Source organism: Peromyscus leucopus, chromosome 5, assembly GCF_004664715.2.
Source record: "Peromyscus leucopus breed LL Stock chromosome 5, UCI_PerLeu_2.1, whole genome shotgun sequence".
NCBI classification, from domain to species: Eukaryota; Metazoa; Chordata; class Mammalia; order Rodentia; family Cricetidae; genus Peromyscus; species Peromyscus leucopus.
Genome location: NC_051067.1, coordinates 14,755,918 through 14,776,228, shown reverse-complemented (window position 1 = coordinate 14,776,228; position 20,311 = coordinate 14,755,918). Strand labels below are relative to the sequence as shown.

The 20,311-nt window shown below is 43.1% G+C and overlaps 1 protein-coding gene across 1 annotated transcript in view; it reads right to left on the bottom strand.

Moving 5' to 3' along the window:
• Fam120a (family with sequence similarity 120A) overlaps positions 1 to 20,311 on the bottom strand; it is a 96,757-nt gene that overhangs the window by 25,603 nt on the left and 50,843 nt on the right. The window contains exons 8-10 of the mRNA XM_028867661.2: positions 12,642 to 12,729; positions 10,388 to 10,615; positions 7,876 to 8,050 (exon numbers count right to left, since the gene is read on the bottom strand). Coding sequence (XP_028723494.1) covers positions 7,876 to 8,050; positions 10,388 to 10,615; positions 12,642 to 12,729 — 491 coding nt within the window. The remainder of the gene's footprint in view (positions 1 to 7,875; positions 8,051 to 10,387; positions 10,616 to 12,641; positions 12,730 to 20,311) is intronic.

Genomic DNA, 20,311 nt, shown 5'->3' with positions numbered 1-20,311 from the left:
AGCACAGTTCACACCTAATAATAAACACACAAAAGGCAGCAGTGCTCAGGATTTGTTTTGTTTTTCCCAGATGTTCAGCTGTTTTGAAATAGTTCAGTATTTGGAGACCTTTTGAGTACATCACTACTCAATAGCTGTGCAATTGCTGGCCAATCACTAAACACAGCTAGTGGGTACTTCATATGCCAGGCAGGGACGGGACAAGAGCGACAGCTTCAGCACCAAGTGCAGTGCATGTGCCTTCGCTTCTCAGTCCTGGCCTGGCTCCAGGGCTAAGGAAAAGGGCTGAACCCTGCTATGCAACAGAACACTGATTAGTAACAGAAGAAGCACCTAGCACTCTCTCCAGGAAGGGAAAACTGTGTATCACAGCTTATAACATGTTAAATTTATGATTATACTTATATTGATTACAATCAATTAAATTTTAACATAACATTTTATTAATTCCTTTGAAAACTCCATACAATGTATTTTCAGCATATTCACCCACCACTACTCCTAGATCTACCCTTAGCCCTGTAAGTTCATTTTAAATGACAGACTAAAGAGGGGGCGGGGTACTGGGTTGCCACGGGGGGGGGGGGGGGGGGGGGGGGAGCGGTCACTGTCTGGCCTGGGGATAGGGTGTGCATCAGTGGTAGGACCACTGCCGAAGTCACGCTCATGTTGCACTTTCAGGACAGAGAAAGATTACCCAAGAACTATGATCTGTCAGCTCAACAAACATGAATGTCATCTTTCCTACCACAGCAAAGCCACTGCTTCTAGAAGGAGCCCACTTCTAGAAGGTGATAGAGCGTATCTTTCTGACCCTACCCTAAACCATACTTTACCTTAGCAAAACCAGTTCTAGGAGACCAAGTGTTCAGGGAAGTGGAAGCTCAATTTCTAATCCACTTACTTTAGAGAAAGCACACCCTCCAATGCAATTCGGGGCCATACAACACTGCCCTACTCAAGCTGTCCATAACGACCCAGCGTTTGCCATCAGATGCTGATCATGCCCTTGTATTATGCCTAGTATACGACCCCTAAACACTCCGGGCATCTATCCCCAGCCCAAGAGCAACAGGCACAGTCCACTTTGTAGAGCAGTGTCTACTGGCTGGTGGTGGCTGCCTCTACAGCCCAGTGCCACAGAAGTACCATGTCAGGGGTGGCTGCAGCAAGCCACACCACCTCTACAAGGTGGGGGTGGGGGGGAGATGCAGCAAGAGGAGCAGCTTCCAAACTTGTGACCTGTGTGCATGCACATGTGCTTTGTGGAGAGGCGCTGCTGCCCCTGAGATTGTTCAGGGGAAACTATGTAAACAGCTTCACCTCAGGATAGAAAGAAAAACTGCATACTATGAAATCTGTTCTTTCCTCCTCATGGATGTTGCCCACTCCCAGCACCAATGAGTGGAAGGCAGAGAGGAGCACAACACTCTAGTTTCCTACTCTGAGCACTTCCACATCCTCAAAGGGGAATGAACTAAGAGTTTTCTCTTAAAACTTTCATTTCATTTCTGGAGAGATAGTGCTCAGTAGGTCACAGTTCACAGGTAGGCAGGCACACTAGCAAAGATGGGGAGATGAGCGCTGCTCAGTCCTCTTTAGTCTCCTCAGGCACGTGGCTCCTGGCATTTTAGAAACTCAAAAAGCCAAGGACTTAGGAAATAATAATCAATTCAAAAGAATCATCTTACAGACTGGTGGTGGTTATGATCCTGAGTAACTACTTGTGTTGGTTAATTTGAAGTCTGTAAGAAAACTGTCTGTGCTAGTACTGGAAAGCTGTACAGACAAAAGAAATTCAGAGTGATCTGTAAATAGGCTTCATAGAAACCATGGGAATGTCTGGGTGAGGGGGCACACAGGCCTATAATCTCATATCTGGGGCTGAGGCAGGAAAACGATTAAGTTCAAGGCCAGCTTAGGCTACACAGCAAGATTCTTTCTCAGTAAATACAACACAAATGAAGCTAGATGGACATAAAAGCAACTCTAATTCTGAAATGCATCAAAATATTCTCATATTTCCCCGCGCACACACACACACACCCCCAGCATTTAGGCATGTGCATAATGCCCCCACACCCTCCTCCATAAGCTCATCTACTTTTTTTTTCCTTTCTGCATGGCAGTTCTGGGACTCAAACCTGGGCCTGGGCTATTGCTAAACTACACTGTCCCTGCCTCCACATTTCATTCTTTAATAAGCCTAGTTCCTCTGCATCATTCTGAGACAGTAGGGAAGACTTCATATGTACTGGAAACATCAAGCAAGGAAATAATGGCTAATCTAATAAAATGGATGGTGGTTTTGCTCTGTTTTATTTGAGACAAGGTCTCATTGTGTAGTCCAGGCTAGCCAGGAATTGACTATGGAAGCTCACGTCGTGATTCAGCCTTCTGAGCTAGGATTACAGATATGTGCTAACACACACACACACACACACACACACACACACACACACACACACACACACACAGCTCAAGTGTATCATGGTGAATGCATTCATCCAGCTTTATATTCTGAACAATGCACTTTGCAGTTGTAGTAAAGGTTCCTCATCCCCCTTTCTGTTGCTGAAACCTGCATTTTACTCTCATGCCTCAAATCATTTAACCCTTCCCATCAGTCCGTCCTTGGAGAACACCAGTGACTGGGGATAACTGAGAGGCCACAGGTAAATAGGCTCAGGAGGGCAGCAGAGTCACAAAGCTTTCTGACCAGCAGGGGTGAACCAGGAAGCTCCAGAGCTTTACCTTTTCAAAGGGAAAACTTAAGACAGGAGATGTGGCTTCAGCGACTGCTACTACTTAGGCAACAGAAACAGGGCTCCTGCCTCTATGACAGCAGGGGCACTAAGCCTATTCTCAGTGTGGGTGCCCGCCCTGGATCCACCAACAGGGATCAGAATTTCACTGAAAAACTTGCAATCAGCAAAGATCCTTAAGTTTATAAGAATGAACTACGTCAACGCTACACAAGATGAGTACACTATTATTACTGGGTTACATCCCCAGACCTCCCTGGAGAATGTCCTTTGTTTTTAAATTTTAAAAAGTACGTGTGTGTGTGTCTGTCTGTCTGCCTGCCTGCCTGCCTGCAAACATGTAATAGAGAACAAACTTTCAGGAGTCAATTCTCTCCTTCCACTATGTGGACTCCAGGAATCAAACTTAGATCATCAGGCTTGGCAGCAAGCTTCCTTACCTCCTGTGACCATCTCACTGGCTTGCTTTCTGATAAATTTCTTAAAAGCAAAATTATAGAGTCGAGGCATAAATGGAAAGAAATAGGAAGTAAACTACCAGTGCAATGCAATGGCTCTGAAAAGGCTGGTGTGTGTGTGTGTGTGTGTGTGTGTGTGTGTGTGTGTGTGTGTGTGTGTGTGTGTGTGTGTGTGTTTTCTTCTCTTTTCGTCTTCATCTTTCGCAGTGCTGAGATTAAACTCAAGGCCTCCCTCACAGGTGCTAGGCAAGTGTTCTTCCACTCGGCCACACTCTAAGCCAAAGCTGAAATGTTTAAAGTGACTGATATTCCAGTTTAAATTAATTTTAGGTAAATGAACCTTAAGCAAAACACTTAAAGACTAAGAATAAATTATGAACATGTCCACATGCCTTAATCACAGGACTGTATTTACAAATGGGTATATGGGTGTAGTATTTTTAAATAAGGCATAAGATTTCTTTATACACTTTGGATAGTTCTCTCTGCTAATAAGGCCATCTTGGACAAATTTTTATTGCCATGGTGACCACTGACAGGCGCTTATCCCTATGTATTCTGAGGTACTTTGCACCATCTAGAGTCTACCCACATGGGTCATACATGGAAAGAACCATCCTACAAGGATCTGCCCTCATAGGACACTTTCGTGGCTTATGGCTCTCCTTCCATTTATCAATAATATCATGTACACTACAGGTCATTCATGATTGGCCACAGGTTAGAGTGACATGCCAATAAGACTGAAATCCAGTCATGGCTTCATCATGGCAAATAAGCGCTCCTGAGTAGCGTTGTTAGGCGCTTCATGGCAGCACAACGCTTACTTTCCTGGCTTGTTCAGAGCCTTGGGAAGCGGCAGCAGTTACCTGACACTAGAACACTCAGCCAGCAATTAGCTACTGCAGATAATAAAGCTCCATCTGATGCTCAGGGTAGTCAGTACTCAGTTGGGTAAAACTCAACAGAGAGGCTATAAAAGAGACACTTTCAAGCACACACTGTAAGCATTAGGAGGCTGTGCCAGTCATACACACACTAAGTTCTCATACACTTTGAACAAGAGAAGAGGATTCAGGCTCAAAACGTTCAAGGGATGATAAAGACAAGAGTGTCTCTGCTGAGGGCTGGGAATCCAATGAGACTATTCTTTGGTGGGAAGGAATTACTGCCATAAAAATTGATGCTTCTGGTGGTAGTGTTTTCTTTTAGTTTGGTTTTTAGAGACAGGGCTTCACTATATACTCCGAGTTGGCCTGAAACTTAAATAGGCCAGGTTGACTGCATACTTGAGGCAATCTTCCTTCCCACTTCTGCCCCTGAGTGCTGGGACTACAGATAGGCATCACCACACTGGGCCTATAAAAAAATATTTTTTAAAGACTTGTCAAAAAAAATGCAGTAAGAGTTTTTTGGGTTTTTTTTTTTTTTTGGGGGGGGGGGGCAGGGAGGCTGGAGTGATAGCCCAGCAGTTAAGAGCACTGGCTGCTCTTCCAGGACCCTGGTTCAATTCCTAGCACCCACATGAAGGCTTACAACTGTCTGTATCTCCAATTCCAGGGGAGCTGGCATCCACACAGACATACATGTAGGTAAAACACCAATGCACATAAAAATAAATAAATCTTAAAAAAAAAAAAAAGGCTTGTCTATCCACTCTCTTCCTCCCTCTTCCCCTGTGAATTAACTGATACAGAAAGTAAGAAATCTATTCCATTTAATTAGTTCTCCACAGAAGTCTAGATTCCAAACTGGTGGCTCATAAAAATCTTCCCTCGTATTTACAATACTAAAGTCCTTCAATATTAAACACTAATGATCAAAGTTACATTACCATTTCCATTCAGAAAGTTTCTATTTATGTTAGCACAGTAATAATACATTTCTCCAAACATCTGAAATTCTAGGGGTCTCATTAACTAACTACACAGCATCTGCAGGGACCCTTTCTTTACCATACAAAGGCCTCATTTGTTTTGAAGTCTACACACAGCTACCCCACATATCTTTCTACACAGCAGCAGCACTGACCCCAAACCTTGAATGACCCTCTTACTCATATACAAAGATTGAAAACAAGGAGCTCAAACACAAGGAGGGGATGACCCAGCACTGATCTTTCAAAGAACCTCAGTAATTACATGCTCACATGGGGATTTTAATTTCCTAAAACACTAAAAGAATTCGTGTTTCTATCTCAATGAATCATAACCATACATTGGTATCAATCATTCGCTCATTCTTTTCTTTCTTTCTTTTTTTTTTTAAAGAAGAGGTTTCTCTGTGTAACCCTGGCTGTCCTGGAACTCTCTTCATAGAACAGGCTGGTCTCAAACTCAGAGAGCCACCTACCTGCCTCTGCCTCTGCCGGAATTAAAGGCATGTACCACCACCACCACCGGCCATTCATTCATTCTGTGATTGCCTGTTAGACACTCCTCTCTCTAGGAGTCACACACTCAGAAGTAAGACATGTTGACAGAACTGATTTCAAACACTTCCACCTAAGCACAAAGCCACAGCTGACAAGAGGCTGGCTCACTGTTGTGTGAGGACAAGATGCCCTTTGCACCAAAGCCCACCTGGCCGGTCCCACTCTTTGGCACAGTGTTACTTGGTTCCTTTTCCCAAACCAAGCCCCAACACTATGTCATCCACACTCCTCCTGCCCTTTCCAGGAACAGTGGCTCCAAAGAATGGACGGACACCTCCTACCTCTCCAGTCTGCGTCCAGACACTGGCTCCATATTTACACTTGTTTCTACTCTCTAGCACATACATTTTCTCTCTAGAGATCCTTCCTGGGGGATAAAGGAAGAAGGAAGGAAAGAGGCAGCCACAGTCATATCCAGGCAGCCTGTCTGTCATCTCAGCTGTGTCTACAGAGAAGAAGACACAAAGAACAGTTTGTCACCTGCAATCTGTACATTCTTCCATGTTCCTTTATCTTCCAAACAGGCCAGCAGCCTGCACACCTGAGATATGTGCATGAGTCACTTCATACTTCCTTACTCCAATCTTTTCTCTCCTTGATGGCTTATTCCATGGGATTTCTAAGGCTGCTTGGAATAAGGTTAGAGGCAGGCAGGCATCTAAGGAAAAGGCTTTTGTGGCCCCTAACATCCCCCATTCCTCATGTACTTTGCACATCAGCTTTGCAAAAGACTCGTCCTTGCTGCCTGCAGACTTGCAGCAGGACATAAGAGGTCAAGATTGCTCTCTGAGTGTCTCTGGCATGGCAGCACACCCTGGCACTGAGCGGAAGAAGTCAGGCACACCAGTTCTGTGGGGTGGCATAATGGTTACTGGGAACTCTTTAGACAGTAGCCCTGTTTTTGAAAACATAAGCAAATAAACAAAAGAACATCTACTGAGAAGCCAGTCCAGTCCTTTGGCCCCAGGAATCTTTAGCCTTTTGGCACAGAAAGGTAGAGCAGAAGGGCTGGTTTCACATCTGTCAACCACAAAAAGGGAAACAAGGCATTTGTTTTAAAGCCTTACAGGTTCTAACTTTGGCACAAGAACAACAAAAAGAAAATTTAAGAATCTATTGAATTTAAACCAGGTGTTTTGGCTCATAACCTGTCATCCCAGACCTCAGGATGCTGAGGCAGGAGGGCACTCTGTGAGTTCAGGCCAGCGTCTGTAGATGGAGCTTCAAGTCTCCGTGCTCAGAATTACAGTTAGTCAGGGAGCAAGGACCATCCTTGTCACCGCCTAGTGAGGCTAGTAAGGCGGACATTTGCTCACCACAGCCAGAGCCACAACCAAAGGTCCTTGCTCGAGAGACTATTCCAGGAATTTATGAATTCACAACATGCTGATTTTAGACTCTATGTTTTAAAGATAAATTCTGTACTTCCTAGCACATAGTGATTTTTATTTTTTGAGATAGGGTTTCTCTGTATAGCCCTGGCCATTCTGGAACTCACTCTGTAGACCAGGCTGGCCTTGAACTCACAGATTCGCCTGCCTCTACCTCCCGAGTGCTGGAATTATAGGCGTGCACCACCACTGCCTGGCCCATAAAGTGGCTTTTGTGTTCTTAAATTAGCAGATAAAAGTGTCAGGAAGAAAAGTGTCAAGAAGAAAAGGCGGCTTTCCCCAAAAGATGACCCATGCCTCAGGAAGGGCAATGCTTTGGACCTCAACTTTGACCAGCATTCCTAACAGCGCTTTCCAGTGTCCACCCTCCCTTACAGTTGATGAGCTGAAGTGGTTGTACCCAGGTAAATCATGGTAGTCCTGAGGTGAGTCCATTATGGGATCTGTTCTCCAGAACTCTGAGGGACTGGAAAGCACAGATCTGTGCCTCATGAGCATAGAGCAGATACATATGCATCTTGGGTATAAAACTGGGTAATTACAGAGAGTGATGGCCATCCAAGATGTTTTCAGAGCAATATCAAGTTTAACATGGAAACCTGCTGTTTATTCTTTTACCAGATAAACATCATTACTAAAACAGTACCAAGTGTGGCTTCTCCTCCTGTTCTGAGGGTTCTACCCTGGACTACCGCCCCGAGAACAGCCCACCTCCTACTCAAGGAGGGTCTCAGGCAACTCAGCCATGGTTCTTCTACGGCTTAGAAAATGCACAAGAGATTACGAGGTACCGAGGGAAACAAACAATGGATTGTTACAGTACATACATTCTGGTGGAAGTCTGTTCTTTCTAAAAGCAAGTCTCTCAGTTTTCTTTCTGCTTTCTGCCAAACTAAACAGGACTCCGTAAACATACTGACGAACTGGCCTATAGAGCAGGGCGGCCGGAGGCAGGTCTTTGTTGGCTTCATCTTCAATAGAAACAGCAATTTTGATTTCACCCTTTGCATGGAAGAAAGCAGAATAATATTGCACATTTTTCATGTTGAATTTACAAGAAACTCACAGCAATATACTGCATCATCTCCATTAATGATATAGCTATTCTATTCCAGGTCAGTGGCTTTACAACTTGCCTACAGTGAGATGTTTAGGAGAGTTCCCTGGCAGTCTGTGATCCAAATGTATGTCCAGAGACTCAAAATTAATCCTATATTACTTTATCTTTAACCCAAAAACCAAGAACAAAAGAAAACCACATAGATGAGCCAAAGTCTTTTAAACATTCTACACAGATAACACCAGACAACAAATACAGAAGAAAGCATGAAGAATCTACAACTTTTATTCATGGATCAAGATGGTCAGATGTAATAATATTTGTAATTTTCAATGACCTGTACAAAATCAAAGAAATTCAGTATTCTGAAATGAAAGTCATATTTTACCAAGCTTTTCCATAAAAAGTGACCACACGTTAGAAATTATCTCCTAAGAGAGCTCTTCTTTAAACGTGCCCTCCGCCTTCCCCCAGTGCAATAGCAGGTGCTTACCACAGGTCTCACCATGGTCGAGCCAGACAGCCGATAGGACAGAAAATGAAAGCGTTCCACCCCCAACTCAGGTCCCACCATGGCAAGACCTTCATCTGACTCAAGAATATGCCACCAAGAGACAAACGACTAGTGTCTTTAAGTTCAGCAGCTTAGGTTGTTGCCAAACTTCTACTGCATGGCATCACAATACAGCAAAATGTTCAAGGAATTTTATTTATGTATAGTTGTAACAAAACACACACATGACCTTCAATGCCTATTAAACATCATTTGTAAGTTCTCTTAATAACAACCTTGTATATTTGCTCTTTCACACAAATTTCAAAATTGCTTTTCTCCTTATCCTCAACACTTTCCTCTTCACTAATCCAGTAGTTAAACGTTCTCAACATTACTATGAAGCTTCACGTTACTGCAAAAGTCCCAGCCTTGACAATTGCATATCATGGCTATTCAGCTCACAAGAAATAGTATGCATTGTAGTCTAAACTGTCCCCTATACTGAAAAAACTTAAGTAGCATTTTTAAATTAAGAAAAGAGAGTTAAGTTTACTGTTCCCAACCCTGGACATTCTGTCAGTCTTCCCCTGAAATTTGTAAGACAGAAGAAAGCTATTGGTACTATCTGTACTCTTCGCATGGATCTCCTCAACTGCCTGACATCAAGGCTGGCAGCACAGACACAGAAGGCAGCTCCAGTATCCCTTACATCTCAAACAGTCTCACGAGGAAAGAGTGTCATCTCTGTACATGTTCTTTTGAAAAATGTCTTTTAAAATTTTGAGCTCTTAACTATACCAAAACAAAACTTGCATTTTGCATAATTTTTGGTGATTCTCTAAAATGTTTGTCTTACAAGCACAATCTGACCACTGCTATTCATGCACGCATATTAAACAGTAAGACGAGACTTGAAGGCAGTGACAACTAAAAAGTCAAATGAATTAAGAGTTGAGTTATAGCATTAGCTAAATATTCTCTGTGTTTGGATGAGTTGGCCAACAGTCCACCTCATGAGAACTATCAAATAGGAAGGAGCCTTTTGCATTTACTGACTCCATTTTACAAGCCACAAATGGATTGCAGAAAATGGGGGCAGGGGGTGGGGGTGGGTGGAGAATAGGGGCCATGTAATAAAGAAAACATGTTGATAATAAGATATTAATAAACCAATTCTTTATGACAAATTTGTCACTAAAGTGACCTGTGCCAACATGAAGACCATAAATCACTGAGAAAATTTAGTTACACAGAGATACACTGAGACATAAGATTAAAAAACAATGTAAACTATATGCCTATATTGAGCTATACATTTGGTAAGACACTAATAAGGTAAATTATGCCACTCCATAAAACGATTTCTAAATAGTACATTTTAACAAATTCCTGTATTGCAATTGGGTCCTATCATTAAAACTGCAGTCAATGAAGTAGAGGAACAAAGTCAAAATGCATTAAGTACTATACGCTCTTCAGAAGAGAAGTAATTGCCTAAGGACAAATAGTAAAGAAGTCCGATATCACTTACGACATTATGACTAACCTGACATTACAACACAAATATGGTGTAAAAAAGTCTGGTTTCAAAAAACGTTGTATTAAATTGAAGAGGAAAGTAAGATTTCATTACTTGCTTTTAAATTGCATTTACAGGTACAAATTTTGTTTAATGTTTAGAAACAAGAAATACTTTAGAAAGAAAAAAAAAGTTTACAAAAGTTAAAAAAGTTACGCAATGCCTGCCAAATACTTGAAGCTACTCCAAGCCCCTGGATAATACCTTCGTCAGGACGTGGAAGATGTAGGGGTACATCAGTCCCTTCTTGTGCCTGTGTTCAGCCACTCTCAGCACCTCAGGTGCGACGGGGGGCAAAGGAGGTGTGGTAATGTCCATGTGGTTCCTGGTGGGCATCGACAGGAGGCATGGGATTGGCTGAACAGTGCCCATATGGCTCCCTTTGCCTTCAGCTAGCTGGCTTCCTGAAGAGGCAGTGGATGAACCTTCTGCCTACAGAGCAAAGGGCAGATGGGGAAAAGAGTTCATGTCCCATTCTCATTATCTCAAATGTACAAGGCACTTGTGCACCTAAAAACCACAGAGAGCACAGAGATGACTCCTGCCTGGAGTGGTCAGATCCAGCGCCAACCAAAATGCAAGGTGGCCAGGGAACACACTCACCTCTCTCTTCTGACTGCCTTATGCACAAAAACACCACCAACACACGCCATGCCAAGGAGGACAGCACACACTGCCTTCTGTAGTGTGGGGACTGGAAAACTCATCTCAGGAAGCTGCTACAGCTCTCCCAACCCTGGGTTTCCTGCACGGAGCTCCCAGCTCTCTGAAGCTGCCTTACTCTCTGACCATCACTATGTGTTCTGGCTCTCTGTGTTTCTGCTGTCCTTAAGATTTTGCTAATGTTTTACTCATTAGGAAACCAGCACTCGGGAAGACTATGTATTTGACCACTGTTCTATAATCAGTAACTCAAAAAACTGAATTCATACCAAGTCTGACTTCAGTCCTATAATTCAAAGCCACTGCTTGGTACTCAAGAACAAAATTTCCATCTAAAACTTTCTCTATAGTCATGATAAAACCCCTCATGTAATTATACAGAGGCAAAAGTAAAACAGAATAGTAACAGCAGCAATGCAGGACACCACAAATCTTCTCTCTAAACCCATCAAAACCAATGACTCAGACCTACAAATGCCAACTCTGAAAAGTGGGTAAGTGGAAAATGCCCATTTTGTTAACAAATGCTTACACATAGCAGGCACAGGCACAGGGCAGGAAAGCTGAACTACGATGGGTTAGCTTAGGGTGGCACCAGTGCCAGGCAGGATGCCAGTGAGAAAAGAGGCAGAGGCAGGTGTGTTGGCATACTCTGAACTGTCTGAAAAACTGCCCAAGAATAATTATTATTTGCACAATAAACTTTCTTTCTTGGTTAGAATGCTGGAAATAAGAACAGCTTATTGCTTGATTTGATGTCACCCTAAAAACGTGTATGTTTTTCTGTTTTGTAATAAATGACTTCATTACAAGGCTATGTAATTGAGTGCTAATTCTATCCTTTAACATACAAGTGCCAAATTTGGTCTTAGAAGAACCTGTGAAATATTCATAAGGGCTTTCTACGCTTTCCCTCTTCCATAAGAATAGATACAAAACAGTACAAAGTATTTTGCTAGATTCTTTCATGAACAACAGCTCCTCCTGAAGTTATTTTTGTTCCTTATTTCTAATTGAGTCATCATCATTAGCAGACTCAGGGTTTTAAATGAATTTCTGGTACCCAGATGATTTTGCCCAACCCTCTTAAAGCAGGAGTCTTGCTCTTCCTCGGGCACCACAGGTGGCAGACATGATCTTGCAAATCAAAAAAGTATTCCCAGAGGTCACTACTAGTAAACAAAAGTAAGTATGGGAAAAACAGAATTTTGTTCACTCCTAATTGTTTTTGTTTCGTTTTTTTCGAGACAGGGTTTCTCGGCGTAGTTTTGCTGTCTGTCTTGGCTCTCGCTCTGTAGCCCAGGCTGGCCTCGAACTCACAGAGATCCGCCTGGCTCTGCCTCTCGAGTACTGGGATTAAAGGCATGCGCCACCGCCGCCCGGCACTCCTTTTGTTGAGACAGTGCCTCACTATATAACCCTGGCTGGCCTGAACTCACAGATCCACCTACCTCTGCCCCTCTAGTGCTGGAATTAAAGACAAGCACCACCACACCCAGCTACTTCTCTACTTCTAACGAACATATTCCAGGTGCTTTCTAAATCAGTCTTCACAAAGTCCCATTAAAAGGAGGCACAAGAAGGCTCAGGTACCATGTCCTGGAGAGGAAAGAGTGTTCTGGATGCCATGCTTCCCAAGCCAAATAGACTGAGGCAGTTTCAACAATTCCTTCCCTTCCTGAACCCTCTGGAGAACATGTGACTCAGGACACAAGGCAGAAAGGATTTCTCTAACTCTGTCACCAGTGCGCATGCCCAGTCAGAAAATAAGCAGCAGAAGGTGTGGGTTCTGTACCTTCACTTGGTCTCCGGGGTCTCCCCGTGCCAGTGGCTCTGCGTGGCTTCCCGTCTTCTCCCAGCCAATCTTGTTCCCGCCGATGTGGCTAAACATAAATGAACAGGATGTGACTACTATGGACTAAATCACCTCACAGTGAGAAGAAGGGCCCGAACTAAGTCCGCAGAGTCAACATCAATAGGAATAACTCTCCATGCTCTAATGGCCTTATGTTTCCCCCATAATTCTATTTCGGGACTATTTCCTCCTACTTCAAAGGGAAAAGGGGTGATCAGGCACTAACTAAGCCATGAGAAAGCAGTCCAAAGGTACGCTCACTTGAAGAGTGTTGAGACACAGACAGACTGTGGCTCCAAGGCACCATGATGGAAACCAGGAGAGGAAATCAAGCATCACACACTTCCAGCAACATCTCTCAGGCAGGACAAGACTCAATGTTCTCTGGCATAATTTCTCAGTGTAAGATAACAACACTCTTAAAGGCACCCCACCTTCATGGGAAGGGAAGAAAAGTGGGGTGTAGGCACAGGAGATAGCTGAACTCAAGTTCAGAGAACAGAGACAGATTCCTGTTTGGAAAACAGCCTGGCAAAGAAGAAAAACAGGGTATGGAAAGAGATGGGACAGTCAGGAGGACATAGTTCAAGCCCCACCTGACAAACTGCAAGGTGACTCGTGAGCTGTCTGCAGCCTCCGAAAACACTTTCCTGAGTTTAGACAGTATTTTCAAAATCTGAAATGCAGCAGACGAGTTGAGTGGTCTGGAGAAGCATTACTTCATAAATCGTTTGTTCACTTGTATTTAAGGGACACAATATTAGCAGGTAAGTAGTCATGGTCCCTAGCAAAGGTAGAAATAGGTAGCAGGGACACAAAAGGCTTGAGACAGAGAGGTAGGGCATACAAGAATAAGCCAGTAGGCAGGGTGATTCCAAGTAAGGATAGCTGGGGCCACTCTGGATACATGGTCCCAACACCCATCCTTCACTGGCAGCCCTTTTGCCTAAATTACCTGTAACGACTACAGAACATGTTGCTTCAGGATATTGGCTTGCCTTCCTAATTGATCCACACAGCAAAGGGAAAGATTTAAATACTCATTAATTCTCCTACCTATTAATCAATTTCATTTTAGTTTTTTCCAGAAGCAGTGAGGGAAGCATTCTAGGACTGTCCCATCCATCTTAAATCATGAGTGCTGTTCCACACGGTGACACCCCAGAGTTTCCTTGATCCCACTCACTACATAGCAGGTTCTTCTAGCCAAAGACCGTACAATCAACATGAAAAGGTAAAGGGCTTCCTTCCACTGCGCTGCTGCTTCCCAGGGTCAGAGAAAACCACTCTTCTGTACAACATCACCACTGTGTAAAAACTCAGTTGCAGCTAAACACACAGTGGGGACCAAAAGGCAAAAGGAGCACAGTCACCTCTGGAGAGTAAAGGGCACATCACCAAAACCACAGACACCCAGAACGCAGAGATGGGACACAGGTGACAGAGGGAGGCCCAGGGCATGATGAACCAATCACTCAGTGGTATACAGCCAAGGTACAGACCTTACTTATCTCTTATGTGACATAAAAAACAGCAAAGGTTCTCAATCTGCTTGTAAGCAGAACTGCCTGGAATGCTCACTGAACTCACAGGTGTGTGTGTGTGTGTGTGCAGTGTTCCTGGGGTGCCTGAGGTTACCCAAAAACCAATGGCAACAGTAGGAAGGAAAGCAGAAGGAAAGGGGACTCACTTCCCTGATGGCTCTACAGCCGAGGTACAGTACCATGCTACCTAACACCCCAGAGAATCTACACGTGCCTGTTTGGTTATACACATACCATCAGTTGAAAATACAGTAATGCCATCATCCTGATGCTCATGAGACAGACTAGCATTATTCTTCCTGGAAAGCATCTTAATAATAGCCAATGTTCAAGTGGTCTAATCCACTTCAATAGGCTACCCATTACTTCACAATGTAAGAAAACAAAGTATGTGGCCGGAATAAATGCTTTGCTTTTTGAAGAACACACGTAGTTCAGCACTCTGTAACTCATCTGACACAACTGGCAGCACCTTAAGCTTATTTTTAGAACCAGATGTCTCACCAGCCAGCATGAGCTCTCTCTGAATCTCACCTATAATCCCATGGCATAAATCTCTGATGATCAAATTGAGGCTCAGAGAAGGAAATCTTCCCCTCAGCCCCCAAGAAAAAGGCGCTGGACTCAGTCCCTGACCTATTATTCCAGACTGCACCACATACTGTGATAAGACAGCCATCTGCAGATGCAATATACATGCAAAAATACAGCAAGCAAGTAGTCACTTCAACTCCAACTCTGTGGAGACAGCTGCAGGGGGAAGAAAGGCCTTGAGGCAGGGCAAGCTTTGTAGGCTGTCAGAGAGCTGGTAGGCAGCACTGTACTGGTGACACTTAGGTCACACTTAGGTCACAAGCACCTGTTGAAGGTAGCAGTGTGTTCTAGATGTAAACAACCCCATCCCATCCACGATCTCCCTTCAGAACATGTGGCAGTAGGACCTGGCTCACACTTTCCAAGACACCAATGCCTGTGAGCTTCCTACTGTGATAAGACTAATGTGAAACAGCTGACAACAACTAGAACGTAGATTCTCTTGCTACAGGGAAGGTCAAAAATAAAGATCAAAAAATTTTTCCCAAAAATAAAATTCTGAATTGCCTCAATGAAAAGATCTCAGAAATACGTTAAAAGAATCAAAATATGGGCTCGAGAGATGGCTCAGGGGCTAAGAGCACTGGTTGCTCTTCCAGAGGTTCTGAGTTCAATTCCCAGCACCCACATGGTGGCTCACAACCATCTGTAATAAGATCTGGTGCCCTCTTCTGGTATGCAGGCAGACATGCAGGCAGAACATTGTATACATAATAAATAAATCTTTAAAAAAAAAAAAAAAAGAATCAAAATATAAATGTAAATTCTGGCACACCAGCCCAACCAATGGAAAAAAGCTCATCAGGTGCACAAGCAAACCTTTCTCTCAACCCTGTCTACAATGTTCTTGAACCCCAGAGTAGGGAAACATGAATTCTCTTTGTTAGCCACCAAAAATTGATTGATTGATAGAGAGAGAGAGAGAGAGAGAGAGAGAGAGAGAGAGAGAGAGAGAGAGAGAGAATCTAAAGTACAGGTCAAAAAGGTGAGCAAAACCTTTCAGCTATTTTACATTAAAAAATCAAATCATTGTTTTAGTTTTATATTGCTCCACTAGTTAATTTTTGAACAGTGTGACAGCTGCCATTTATTCCAGACATCTTAGCTTATATAATTCACAAGCAACTCAGACACACACACACACACACACACACACACACACACACACACCAGCCACCACCAGCCACATTTGAGTGTGCTGGGGTTTGGCAAGCAGGAAGCTACATAACCACAGCTAAAAATGCCAACCCAGATCCTGCAAGGGCAAGAAGCAACTCAGCAGGCCTTTGAATGTTGGCACTCAGTAGCCTACCTTCTTGGGCTCATTTTTCACAGGTTAGATGTGATCCTCTGGGAATCATGTGCTATTAGAATTGGTGGAGGAGAGTTTATGCAAGAAATACTACCATATTACTAGGATACTGTAACTCAAAATCAACAATATATACTGTATATCCTAGTACACTGGACTCTTTGCTCCATGCAAGACATACATCTATGTTCACAAAACAAAACAAGCCTGTACAAAGTCACAAAACTGAAAAGTTCAACCTCTCTGAATAAGGACTTTTACATACACATTTAAAAACACCAGTAAAAAATTAGCAATATTTATCAAAAGCACATTATTGATTAAACATCAAGTATTCATACATTTTATTTACATGCACAAATATGCTTAAATAACATATCAAGTCAAGGACAGGAAAAGTATAAAAAAGGAAAAGGGCAAGCTGTCCCTAAGACCTCATTATTATAAAAACGGTTTTTAGTATATGCAGAGAAAAATAAGGTGCTGCGCATTTACAAGCTTTGGCTGGTCACCATCTAGATTGGCCACTGTGTGGAATTCTTTGTATTTTCTAAAGTTTTAACTCTACATAATTCTGTCTACTAAAAGTGGTAATTAGAAAAAAATGCATAAATGAAGAATTTAAAATATCCAAGTTATTAGTCTCCTTTGATTTAAATCTTACAAGCCCAAATAAACCTCTGAAAGTAATACAAAATAAACACCTCCAATCCAGACCCAACTGTAATTTTTAGTCCAAAACATAGCTACAAAGGTTCAATAGAGGCCAGATGATGATGATGATGATGATGATGATTTTGAAATTTTAACAAAAAGTAGAGCAAGAAGTATGCTCTGTTGCTATTCTGATGGGGGGAGAGAATAATTTAGTTAGAAAGTAGAACACTTCTTTTTGTTTTTGTTGGGGTGGGGGGAGTTCAACTACCTGTCCTAAGCCTAGACAACTGGCTGGTTCAGTTGCTACCCAAGGCACAGATAAGCCTGTTTTCCTCCACAAACAATGCACGAGAAAAGTGCAAGTCTGTGCAGAAGTCACCAATTAAAACTCAGGCCTAGACTTTCCATCAGCATGTCCATGCAGTTCACCTCTTCCGGTGTCCTGGCTGGGTGGCAAGTGGCCACCCACACCACAGAAGACTCCAAGGGAAGGGTGGGGCAGAGTCACCTTACCATTCATCCCACTAGAGAAACCAAAATGCTAGGCGAGCATTAAACAACTAAAGGGCAGTGAAGGAGTAAAGAGAGCATGGGGACGTTCAGCTCTTGCTGTCCACAAACCTGGCAGCATGGCCTGCCCATCTGCGCAGGAGTCAGCTAGGAGCATCTGAATCCTCTGTGGCCTCATGGGCACCTGCAGTTCTTTAGGACATCTCTGCAGCACAGGCGATGTTTCCTGTACATATGGTCCCTGATGACAATAGTCCACACTCACCTTCATGCATGCACATAACATATCTCTACCAAGCAGCCCTTGCCACAGCAAGGCCAAGAACAAGGGTAGAGACCTGCTAGGAGTGGTCTCAGCTGCATCCCACTCTTTTTGTTTATCTTTAAGAACAAGTATTTGATGGTTTAAAGGTTTTAAGCTGCATTTCATCCCCCCAGGGAAAGAGGCCTTCCTTTTACATATTTAATGATATCAGTGTTACTGCCAATTCACAAGTGTCTTATCTTTTGCCATTTAAAATATTTTACTATTACTTGTATGTGTATGTGTGTTTATCTGTTTGTGTGAGCACGACATGTACATGGATATCCATGAAGGCCAGAAGAAAGTGTCAGATCCTCTGGTACTAGAGTTACAGGTGGTTGTGAGACACCTGATGTGGGTGCTGGGAACCGAACTCCAGTCCTCTAGAAGCCCAGGAAGTTCTCTTAACTGCCATTTTTTACAGGACCTTATCATTTGTTCTTCGAAAATATTTACCTTATCATTTGCAGGAAACTCTTCTTGCATTTCTATTTCTTCTGTAACAGTCCCCAGTCAACGATTACTTGATTTAAGGTTGGAGAAACCAGACCATTTACTCAGTAGATCATCCTATACCAGAATCTGGCTATTATTCCCAAATACAGTATCACACAACATATACCAAAGGAAATATTTCTAAATTAGGAACCCACATTCTGTTTTGTGCCGCAGTTTTTCATCCTAACTAGTGAGTATTTACTGAGTATATTGTGCTTGTCCCTAAGCACAGCCAAGTAGTCTTGGGGGTCTTAGCTGGCAAGGAGAGTCATGTGCACATTATGAGGAAACTGGAAGGACTCTCTTCCCTGTTTTTTTGTAGTATAGAAATTGTAAGAGTTGATAGTGCCCTGTTGGACAGGTTAAAAATTAGACTTATGAAGTTCAACTGTCTGTCTCAGAGGCAAATGGCACCAAAAAGGAAGTATACTCCTTTTAAAACAAACAAACAAACAAAAACAGCAGATCTCTACAGACTAGGTCCACTCAGCTCTGCAAGGCCAGATCTAGAGACCAGCACTTAATCCGTCCTCTGCTCTCTGATTTCCTCACATGGTCATCCTGTGGGAGGGACCCTATTGCCATCTGTAGACTGTCCTCCAGCACAGTACACCATTAGAGCACACTTCCTTCCCCAAACATTTCCAAACTGCAAGTGCCCAAACATTTCTTGGACAAATGAACAGAAAACTTCCTTTCCCTCAAGACTCTCCTAAAAGCACAGTATTGGTCAAGCCCAAATCAAAGGTAAAATCCTGACTTACCATTCCTACTAATATTTTTGTTTTGCTTGAGGTTTTAGAAACAGATCTTACTCTGCAGCCCAGACTGGCCTGAAACACTATGTAATCACACTGGCCTCAAACCTATAGCAATCCTCCAAACTCAGACATTCAAGTGCTAGAACTATGGGAATGAGATACTGTACCGGGTATTGCCTTCATGTTTGAATACAAGGTCTCACCATGCTACCCAGGCTGCCTGAGCACTTAGGCTCACAAGACCATACTGCTTCAGTCTCCTGAACAGTTGGGACTACATTATTGACCAGGGTGCAGAGCAACGAAGAACACAAGACTCTGTTCTCATATGCAGACGTGAGCTGCATGTATCACACTCTACATGCAATTCATTGCATAGCCTATGATCCTCCCTAAGGACTGTAACCCCCACCACCACATTTATAAACCCAAACTGTATCACAGCATCCACCACAAAGCTTGGAGTACAGGGCTTCAGGAACAGGCTTCTTACCTCCTCTGCTACCTTCCTCACATTTCTAACACAATTTCATATTCATGGTCATACATGAGGCCACCAATTAAAGGAATTAAATTCCTGAGTCACACAACTCAAGTCCAACGTTGATGTGAGTCTGTGTATGTATCAAACTTCCTGAAGGACACTTTATCCACAACACTGGCAAAACAATTAACTGCCAGAATGAGCAGTTTTTACATCATCTTTGCAGGAACAAGATGTATAGGGAATAGTCAAATAAACGATAGCATTCTGGAGAACGATCACAGGAACTTCAAGAGAGTAATGAGAACCCGGGAACAGCTAGCCACCGTCTTTTTTAACAGCAAAGAGCTGAAGACACTCTCATCCCAACCAAAGAGCAGCACTCTTCCCAATGTCCTCCCCCTCCACATCTGGTAATCACCATCCACCTCATCCAAGCAACTACTTAGACCTGGTTTCCATAGCTCTGTCACTGCAAGGCTCAAAGCAAACGCTTTCTTCTTTTGCCTTCTGCCAGTGTTTCATAACTGACAACAAATGCTCCCTGTACAGATGCCTTGTTCTTACCGACCCTGTGGAATGTCTCAGAATTCTAGACAGAGAACTTCTTAGACCACCTGCCAGTTGCCTTCAGGTTGGATGAGAATCAGTGTACTTGTTTAAAATGCAAATTTCTAGGGTGGCAACCCAGAGATTCTGGTTCAAAAGACCAAAAACCTATCATCCTGCTAAACAACCCGTTTAAAAGTACAAATACTAAAAAACAATTCTTAACTTCATTTGGAATTTGCACATCCAGCCAGTGAGTATCCAGACAAGGTGTGCAGATTCAGTAAACACTTGACCCAGGTCAGCAGACACCTGCTTCCATTTTGCAGGTAGACACACCAGTGAAAACTTGCATTAATGCTGGAAACTGCACCTCTCCAATTTCTTATGTCTGAGG